The sequence below is a fragment of the Oncorhynchus keta genome, chromosome 2, assembly GCF_023373465.1.
Source record: "Oncorhynchus keta strain PuntledgeMale-10-30-2019 chromosome 2, Oket_V2, whole genome shotgun sequence".
Classification (NCBI taxonomy): Eukaryota; Metazoa; Chordata; class Actinopteri; order Salmoniformes; family Salmonidae; genus Oncorhynchus; species Oncorhynchus keta.
Genome location: NC_068422.1, coordinates 14388766 through 14399066, shown reverse-complemented (window position 1 = coordinate 14399066; position 10301 = coordinate 14388766). Strand labels below are relative to the sequence as shown.

General features: G+C 41.2%; 1 protein-coding gene across 3 annotated transcripts; it reads left to right on the top strand.

Annotated features, from left to right (window-relative positions):
• Positions 1-1164: 1164 nt before the first annotated feature.
• On the top strand, positions 1165-7068 carry LOC118372316 (28 kDa heat- and acid-stable phosphoprotein-like). Of its 3 annotated transcripts, none has more exons than XM_035758162.2 (6): positions 1165-1323; positions 2348-2430; positions 3598-3675; positions 3871-3995; positions 5302-5453; positions 5642-7068. In XM_035758162.2, the coding sequence occupies exons 2-6, from the start codon at positions 2410-2412 to the stop codon at positions 5674-5676; spliced, it is 411 nt and encodes a 136-aa protein (XP_035614055.1). In that variant the 5' UTR covers positions 1165-1323; positions 2348-2409; the 3' UTR covers positions 5677-7068. The 3 variants fall into 3 exon arrangements, with proteins under 3 accessions (XP_035614055.1, XP_035614052.1, XP_035614054.1); XM_035758159.2 differs by lacking the exon at positions 1165-1323 and adding an exon at positions 1534-1726; XM_035758161.2 differs by lacking the exon at positions 1165-1323 and adding an exon at positions 1535-1726 and having other exon boundaries at positions 5648-7068.
• The last annotated feature ends 3233 nt before the right edge of the window (positions 7069-10301 follow it).

Here is a 10301-nt window from a genome sequence, read left to right as displayed (position 1 = left end):
ACCTGGCTAGAATTTGTAACATATCATACATTTTTGCAAATTCTATATTGTAAATATATTAATATATAAAATATATAAATATATTGTAAAAAATGTTTTAAATGTGCATATTGTAATTAGTAACAAATCATCTGAAATGGGTGAAGGACATCCACAAATTAATACATACCATATGAAACGTAACATATCATACTAACTCGGGGCGGCAGGGTAGCCTAGTGGTTAGAGCATTGGACTGGTATCCGGAAGGTTGCAAGTTCAAAACCCCCGAGCTGACAAGGCTGTCTGTCGTTCTGCCCCTGAACAGGCAGTTAACCCACTGTTCCTAGGCTGTCATTGAAAATAAGAATTTGTTCTTTACTGACTTGCCTAGTTAAATAAAGGTAAAATCAAAAACCATTTTATTTGTCTCATGTGCAGAATACAGCAGGTGAACAACAGGTGAAATGCTTACTTACAAGCCCTTAACCAACAATGCAGTTTTAAGAATATATTTATATTTTAATTAGAAATATAACAAATAATTAAGGAGCAACAATAAAATAATAGTAGCGAGGCTATTTACAAGGGGTTCCGGTACAGAGTCAATGTGCGGGGGCACCGGTTAGTCGAGGTAATATGTACGTGGAGGTAGAGGTAAAGTGACTATGCATGGATAATAGACAGAGAGTGGCAGCAGCATAAAAATGAGATTGGAGTGGGGACAATGCAAATAGTCCGGTTAACCATTTGATTAACTGTTCAAGAGTTATGGCTTGAGGGTAGAAGAAGTTAAGAATCCTTCTTGACCTAGACTTGGCGCTCCAGTACTGCTTGCTGTGCAGTAGCAGAAAGAACAGTCTATGACTAAATTGAGTGTCTCCGATTTACATACAGTATCATACGAAGTGCTCTGAGACCAGAATGCAGTGCCTGGTGTCAGATTTGATGCACCGGTACCGCTTGCTGTGCAGAAGCAGAGTCTATGGCTCGGATGGCTGGAGAATTTAACAATTGTCTGGGCCTTGCTTTCCCACCTCCTGATATAGAGGTCCTGGATGGCAGGGAGTTCGGCCCCAGTGATAATATATATGATGTACTGGGTTGTCCCCACCACCCTCCATGCACCATGTGATCTTGGGCAGTGCTGTTGCCAAACCAAGCAGTGACGCAGCCAATCAAGGTACTCTCATTGGTGCAGCTGTATAACTTTTGGAGGATTTGAGGGCCCATGCCAAACCTTTTCACTTCCTGAGGGGGAAGAAGCACTGTCGTGCCTTCACAGCTGTGTGAGTGGACCGTTTTAAGTCGTTTGTGATTTGGACACCTGGCTCTGGCTGGCTGGTAAGGTGCAATATTTTCTAATTCAAAAATGACCGCCACATAAAATAATTAGGGCGGTGCTTACTAAAGCAACGCACTTACAGATATGTGTTTTCATTGGCTGTGTTTACTTTCCGTCCACTCTGCATGTATTTTGGTGATATGAATGGTCTGTTGACAAGCCTGTCAAAATTCCTGTCTAGCGATTGGCTGAATATTGCATCATCACAGCCTTTCACTCGTGTTGCTCTGAAGCGGGTAAAGTATTGTGCATTTGTCTAGCAGGAGACAAGTATTTTATTGTGAAGGCCTTTTCTTTGGAAAATAAACACTGTTTTGCTGGAAACAGTGAAGTGATTTATTTTTTTAAATACATTTTCTGTGTTAGTTGTTCAAGTTCCTGTACCAAATATGCCAAGAGGCGGTAAGTATCAAACGCCGTTATTTTTGCTAACGTTAGCTAGCCATACAACGGAACATTACCTTCAAATAAATATAGCTAACTAGCGTTAGCTAGCGACTTGGAAGGATCTAGCAAAATGTATGTTTTGTTGAGGTTCACCGTTTCGTGAGAACTGACATCGCTTGCTAGCCACTAGCCATAGAGAAGCAAATTGACACCTGGCAACTTGATTTGCCAGATAGCGTATAGTGACTACTGTAGCTAGATGGCTAACGTTAACTATGTAACGTTAGTTGTTAGCTTGCTAGCTGTTAGGCTACTGTCACTAGCTAATGTTAGCTAAACTGTTCATCTGGCTAGCACCATGTGCATCCGATTGATTTCATCCATTTACGTTCATGTCAGTATCATGTTTCTCGGCAAGCATTTACTGTCCCCCCTGATAGTAATGATATGTGGCTAATGAGTTATGCCACAAATGTATCCAGGCAGCAAAGAAGTTACATCACTTTTACTTTTATGGATTGGATTCTGACATCTGTAGTTAACTATGCCGCAGTGAGTAAACGTCATGTCTGACTCATCTCTTGTTCTCTGTTATCTCTACAACATGCCACGCGCTCTCTCATTTGGTGTTTTAAGGTAAAAAAGGTCACAAGGGTCGGGGAAAGCAGTTCAGCAACCCAGAAGAGATCGACAGACAGATGAAAGCACAGAGGGAGCTGGTGAGTAAAGGACCCATGTCTCTGAGGGGATATCAAGTTTTGGTACCTTTATGAGTAACAAAAGCTCTAGACCAGTAATGGGTAACTTTGATGGAGGTGGGTGCTACAAAACAACTGAACTCTGCACGAGAGGCCGCAGTGGCTTGCAGGTCTGTATACCCACAGCCATACCCACACTTTTTTTTATTTAACCAGGTTGGCTAGTTGAGGACAAGTTCTCATTTGCAACTGTGACCTGGCCAAGATAAAGCAAATCAATTCGACACATACCCTTGTAAAACTGACCGTCCTCCTGATCCTCGACATCGACGATGTCATTTACAAAATAGCCTCCAACACCCTACTCAATAAATTAGATGCAGTCTATCACAGTGCCATCTGTTTTGTCACCAAAGCACCATATAATACACATCACTGCGACTTGTACGCTCTCGTTGGCTGGCCCTCGCTTTATACTCGTCGCCAAACCCACTGACTCCATGTCATCTACAAGACTCTGCTAGGTAAAGTCCCCCCTTATCTCAGCTCGCTGGTCACCATAGCAGCACCCACCTGTAGCACGCGCTCCGGCAGGTATATCTCTCAGGTCACCCCCAAAGCCAATTCCTACTTTGGCCGCCTCTCCTTCCAGTTCTCTGCTGCCAATGACTGGAACTAACTACAAAAATCTCTAAAACTGGAAACGCTTATCTCCCTCACTAGCTTTAAGCACCAGCTGTCAGAGCAGCTCACATATTACTGCACCTGAACATAGCCCATCTCTAATTTAGCCCAAACAACTACCTCTCCCCCTACTGTATTTATTTATTTTGCACCTTTGCACCCCATTATTTCTATCTCTACTTTGCACTTTCTTCCACTGCAAATCTACCATTCCAGTGTTTTACTTGCAATATTGTATTTTCTTCGCCACCATGGCCTTTTTTTGCCTTTAACTCCCTTATCTCACCTCATTTGCTCACATTGTATATAGACTTATTTATTTTTCTACTGTATTATTGACTGTATGTTTGTTTTACTCCATGTGTAACTCTGTGTTGTTGTGTGTGTCGAACTGCTTTGCTTTATGGTAACATTGACATATATACTCCAAGGTATGAGAAATGCATTTCAAACACGGACATGATGGCTTTAACATGATCTAATAGGTGTGTGTGTGTGTGACAGGAGGCGAATGGCGGGGTAGAGAAGGAGGAGGAGAAGTCATCAGGATCTGACGACAGCAGCAGTGAAGAGGAGGACATTGTGAGTGAGGGCGCTCCTTTTTAATGTTGAGTTCTAGGCCTCCCGCCAAGGAATTAGAAGTGTTGATGTGGGGTTTTACTGAGAGACTTGTGAAGATTCTCCTACTCACTTTGAAAGTGTTACCTGCCAACACTACTGTAGTCAGAGCTCCAATGCTGACTCCGTTCGATGTCTTGACGTTCTCTGTTATTGCAGAACAAGAAGAAGAGTGGCGTGGAGGGATTGATCGAGATTGAGAATCCCAACCGCATATCGCAGAAAAGTAAGAAGGTGACCGAGCTAGATGTCAACGCACCCAAAGAGCTGTCACGCAGAGAGAGGTGGGGGTCCTTCAAGTCTCAGGCCTATGCCTAAAATAAAATGACTAAAGGTAGTAATTTCAGAAATAACCCGTTTTGACTTGGAAGCGTTTGGGTTAGTGAAGGTCTTGGGAGTAGGTGTCGGCAAGAAGATTTATTTAATTTCCACTCAGCACGCCCAGTTAACATTCAGATGGAAATGATAACAGCAAATGTGGTGTTGTTAACCTGTTAAGTCGACCCTCTACTTTTTCGAACATTCTGTTAAAAATCGCGCAACATTTCAGCGCCCTGCTACTCAGGCCAGGAATATAGTATATGCATATGATTAGTATGTGTGGATAGAAAACACTCAGACGTTTATAAAACTGGTTAAATCATGGCTGTGACTATAACAGAACGTGCGTTTCATCGAAAAGTGCAGGAATATCTGATCACTGAAAATGGAAAAAAATATCCATCCGCGACTTCAAGGAATTGTTCAAAGTGAATCGAATTAAGTGAATCGAATTAAGGCCGAGATTGCAGTGCCTACAGCTTCCACACGTTGTCTAGAGTCTTGTCATTTGATTCGCAATTGATTCTTGGTCTAACTGAATCAAGGGAATCGATTCCCTCCGGTCTCCGACCGGATGTTTTGGTCGAGCTCTCTCCAAGACATTTTTTCGAAACAGACACCTATAGAATTGACATCGCCTCCTGATTAATTTTATCGCTTATTAACGTGTACTAATACCTAAAGTTGCATTACAAAAGTATTTCGAAGTGTTTTGTGAAAGTTTATCGTCGACTTTTTGAATTTAAAAAAATGACGTTACGTTATGAAACGCTATTTTTTTTCCGTTTATCACACAGTCTTCATAGATCGATATCTAGGCTATATATGGACCGATTTAATCGGAAAAAAGACCCAATAGTGATTATGGGACATCTAGGAGTGTCAACAAAGAAGATGGTCAAAGGTAATGAATGTTTTATATTTTATTTGTGCGGTTTGTGTAGCGACGACTATGCTAATTATTTTGTTTACGTCCCCTGCGGGTCTTGGGGTGTTACATGCTATCAGATTATAGCTTCCCATGCTTTCGCCGAAAAGCATTTTAAAAATCTGACTTGTTGCCTGGATTCACAACGAGTGTAGCTTTAATTCAATACCCTGCATGTGTATTTTAATGAACTTTTGAGTTTTAACTAATACTATTAGCATTTAGCGTAGCGCATTTGCATTTCCAGAGTTCTAGATGGGACGCCTGCGTGCCAGGTAGGACCAAGAGGTTAATAGACCTTGGACTTTTTGATAGCAGGACTTTGTTACGCTCTGTCTCAGGGAGGAGATTGAGAAGCAGAAGGCAAAGGAGCGCTACATGAAGCTGCACCTGGAGGGGAAGACGGACCAGGCACGGGCTGACCTCGCCAGGCTGGCCATCATCAAGAAGCAGAGAGAGGACGCGCAAAAGAAGAGGGACGGCCTCAAAAAAGGTGAGGGATTACACATCTACTGTGCTAGTACTTTGTGCTGTAAAGTCCGCTATGTATTGGTATTTCTCAATGGTAATCTGAGACGGCCATACAGGAACTGTTGTGTTAATTCAGACAGACTGGTTTAAGTGTTACTCCTTTTGAATTCAGTGCCTAACCGACTGTGTCTTTATCTGACGATTTCCTAGAAAAAGAGGCTGAAGACTCCAAGTCCAAGCATTAGTCTCCCGAGGACTTGGCCTGGCAAACGTTCTGCGGAGGCTGGAGAGACGAGAGAAGATTGTAGGAGGGAGGGAGGGGAGGGGACCAATACGAGGGTTGTCGGCTCAGGGGTACCATGTGCTTCGGCTCCTGCCCTTCATCTCCGATGAGAGAAGGGTGTGAGCGGGGTGTTTTTGGAGGACACGGGAAGGGGGGTGGAGGTGGGTACACCTGTTTTAGTTTCTCAGAATTATGTGAGGTTACAACGGCAGGTGTTCTAGTGTCTTCACTCCTCCCCTGTGTTCTTATTCTAAAGCTGCTGGAGATCATTCTTTAATTTTTACATTTTAACACTGTTTACTTAGGAATGGGAAATGTTGGGATGATGAGGGGTTTGTATACCTTCTCCTTCATCTAACCTGTTTTAAGGTGATTCAAGAGGAGGTGGTTGGGATTGAGGAACACTAGTCAGATCCATCTTATATAGGAAGTCTATGTACTCTTTATTGTCTTGTTCTGGCCTTTGTCTCTACCGGCTGTGTCTTCATTCACAACCTGACCATTTCAAAGGCCTTTGGCTACAAAGGAAAGATGTTGGAAAGAGCTGTCCCAGAGGCAGTAGTGTCTGACAAAACATGCGTCAAGGAATCAATCAGCCTTTATGCCACTTACTTGTAGGCTGTTAATTTCCTGGAGATTTTATCCTGGAGATTTTATTCTGTTGTATGTGTTGGTTTTTCTGCCCAGACATGTTAAGCTATTTGAGCTGTCACCTTGCTCTAATTTCTCTTTAAGCCACCTGGCAGTGTAACAACTAGTAAAAAAGTTATATTGGTATAAAATGGGGCATAATGATATTTCACAATAATAAAATTGAAAAAGCATCGCTATAGCCTCCTACTGGATGTCTCTTTCTCAGCACTATGGGTCACTATTAATTTCTCTTGAAAGGGACCATTATTTTGTTCCCTTTAACAGTTAACACAGGACCAAGTCAATGGTCGCGTTCCCCTGCTCAGACATTTCATGCATCAGCCAATGGTTGCGTGCCACGTCATCGATTGCTGTCGTGCACCAGATTGCTATAACATCCAGACCTTATAACATCTGGCAGGCATCAGCAACCCCTGGGCAGAGGAACTCGCCCACTGTCTGTCTCTCTGGTAGTCATGACGGTGCTATGCTGTAGTGCAATGGTTGGAACCTGATATGCCTTTAACAGGAAAGCAATATTCTTTGAATGGAGGTTGTGGCGAAAACTAATTTCTCTCTTGAAAACATACAGTATATACAAAGTGTTTTAATGTTTATAAAAAGGACTCTCCAGGACTGAAAGGATTGGTCAGATAATTGGTTGACTCGTCTATTTGAATTTTGTTGTATAGAAATAAATACATTAATAGATGAATAACTATTTTAATTGGTTTTGATTTGAATGGACTTACACAATACATCCATGGTCTAGACCTGTGGTTGCCAACCTATGACTTACTGTATTACGGTGGGAACCGCTGGTCTACACCACATCAAATATGACAGAAGTTGTAGGCCTATGTACAGTTGACGGTGGTTGTTTTTAGGCCTGTACACCATTGTTTTGAAGTTTGTCCTTGTACCCCACAAAGCTATTCAGACAAAAGATCTGCTTTTGCTTCAAATCCTGATGTGAATGCTCTGATAGACGGTGTGAAAAACTCAGACTCCACTGCTTGGCTTCTATGGTGTTGTGGAACAGGAGTGATGACACAAGAATATAATACTGTCGTGCAGGGTTTCCCAAACTGTCCTGGTCCCCCCGGCTGCACATTTTAATTTTTGCCCTAGCACTACACAGCTGATAAAAATAATCAGCTCATCAAGCTTTGATTATTTTAATCAGATGTGGGCAGCTGCAAGGGCAAAAACCAAAACATGCACCCAGGGGGGGCCCCAGGACCGAGTTTGGCAAACCCTGCTGTAGTGCACAGGTGTCAAACTCATTCCACAGAGAGCCAAGTGGCTGCGGGTTTTCACTCCTCCCTTATAACTGACTGATGAATTAAGGTCACTAATTAGTAAGGAATTCCCCACACCTGGTTGTCTAGCTCTTAATTAGGCCCTCCATGGAACCAGTTTGACACCCCTGCTGTAGTGGATTTGGGTGACAGCACTGATGGTCTCTATAATACATACAGGTCCAACACATTATTGTATGTATATGGGCTGAAGATTGTTGCTCATTCATTTTCAACACTTCACCCATCACCCCATACCTATAACTAGCAATTTCACTGTTGCCACCAGGCTGCAGTATTTGAAAAGACCATAACTGACAATCTGCACATACATCATGCAACTTTACTGCTATTGTAGATACACTGGAAATGTTTAGAACTGCATGCAATCTGTATTTATCCAGTGGTGTGTCCAAACTATAATATAAGCCTATGAAAAAAAGGATAGATGGCTGTTAAATCGCCACTCACATACCATCATTATTAGATTCAATATGAGAAGTCCTAACCAGATGTCAATAATGTTTCCTCTTCTCACATCATGATCCGGTGTGTGCTGTGGACAGACTGCTTCCATTTACAGAAGTGTAAACAACAGAATCCAGGACATGTCAGATGGCCCAGTATTAACCCATAATATCACCATAAAGAAAGACCTATTTATATTCTCCTGTAAAGTAAGTATCATGCATGTCCTCAAGTTTTCAGGAAGGATTGATGTTGACAAAGAGGCCTCTATTCAGTCATGCATTTTAAAAAGAAAATGTTAGGTGTCTCTTTTTACTACCACAATCTACTACTGTATGTATGGTGCAACCTCAACCAACATATAGTTACAGAGCCTTCAGAAAGCATTTATACTCGTTGACTTATTTCGCATTTTGTTGTCTTATAGCCTGAATCTACACACAATACACCATAATGACAAAGTTAAAACATGTTTTTATATACATTTTTGCAGATGTATTGAAAATGTAATACAGATATGTCATTCACATAAGTATTCACACCACTTGAGTAAATGCTTTGTAAAAACACCTTAGTTTGCTAGAATCGCTGCCATTCTGGGTAAATCTAAGAGCTTTCCACACTTGGATTGTGCAACATTTGGCCATTATTCTTTTCAAAATCCTTCAAGCTCTGTCTTCTTGATTAGCAACTCCAGTATAGATTTTTGCCTTGTGTTTTAGGTTATTGTCCTGCTGAAAGGTTAATTAATCTCACAGTGTCTGGTAAAAAGCAAGTTTTGCTGAACCAGGTTTTCCTCTAGGATTTTGCCTGTGCATAGATCCATTCAAGATAAAAAATAAACAGGAAAAACTCCCCGGTCCTTTACGATTACAAGCCAAGCATACCCATAACATGATGCAGTCACAACTATTCTTGAAAATATGGAGAGTGGTACTCATTAACAGTTTGTATTCAAGACAAAAATTGAATTGCTTTTACACATTTTTTGCAGTAATACCTTAGGATGCATGCCTTGGAATATCTTTATTCTGTACAGGTTTCCTTTTCACTCTGTCAATTGGGTTAATATTGTGTAGTAACTATAATGATGTTGATCCATCCTCTGTTTTCTCCTATCACGGCCGTTAAACTCTGTTGCAGTTTTGAAGTCACTAATTGACCTCATGGTGATATCCATTGCGGTTTCCTTAATTAATAATTACCGCTTTTAAAAATGTTACCTATCTACCATATAGGTTCTCCCTGCGAGGCATTGGAAAACCTCCCTAGTCTTTGTTTCAAGTTTTAATGTCACATGTACAAGTACTGTGAAATGCCATTCTTGCAAATTCAAAACCCCAAAATGTAATAATCAATAACAATGTATTATGAGAAAAAACACACGAGAAATAATAAGAAATATGAAGAACACAATAAGTAAGTAAGCATACTATATACAGCGTCAGTTTCAAAACCATATTTACAATGTGCAGGTTATTTGAGTAATGAAGGTAGATACAGTTGAAGTCAGAAGTTTACATACATCTTAGCCAAATACATTTAAACTCAGTTTTTCACAATTCCTGACATTTAATCTTAATAAAGATTCCCTGTCTTAGGTCAGTTTCATCACTTTATTTTAAGAATGAAATGTCAGAATAATAGAGAGAAAGATTTATTTCAGCTTTTATTTCTTTCATCACATTCCCAGTGGGTCAGAAGTTTACATACACTCAATTAGTATTTGGTTGCATTGCCTTTAAATTGTTTAACTTGGGTCATATGTTTCGGGTAGTCTTCCACAAGCTTCCCACGATAAGTTGGGTGAATTTTGGCCCATTCCTCCTGACAGAGCTGGTGTAACTGAGTCGGGTTTGTAGACCTTGCTCGCACACGCTTTTTCACTTCTGCCCACAAACTTTCTATAGGCTTGAGGTCTGGGTTTTGTGATGGCCACTCCAATACCTTGACTTTGTTGTCCCTAAGCCATTTTGCCATAACTTTGGAAGTATGCTTGGTGTCATTGTCCATTTTGAAGACCTATTTGTGACCAAGCTTTAACTTCCTGACTGATGTCTTGAGATGTTGCTTCAATATATCCACATCATTTCCCCCCTCATGATGCCATCTATTTTGTGAAGTGCACCAGTCCCTCCTGCAGCAAAGCACTCCCACAACATGATGCTGCCACCCCCGTGCTTCA

What these genes read in the sequence shown, in the direction of transcription:
- LOC118372316 (XM_035758159.2), top strand. An exon ending in GCAGTGAAGAGGAGGACATT is followed by an intron (nt 3,676 to 3,870) that starts GTGAGTGAGGGC and finishes CTGTTATTGCAG; the next exon opens with AACAAGAAGAAGAGTGGCGT. An exon ending in GAGCTGTCACGCAGAGAGAG is followed by an intron (nt 3,996 to 5,301) that starts GTGGGGGTCCTT and finishes GCTCTGTCTCAG; the next exon opens with GGAGGAGATTGAGAAGCAGA.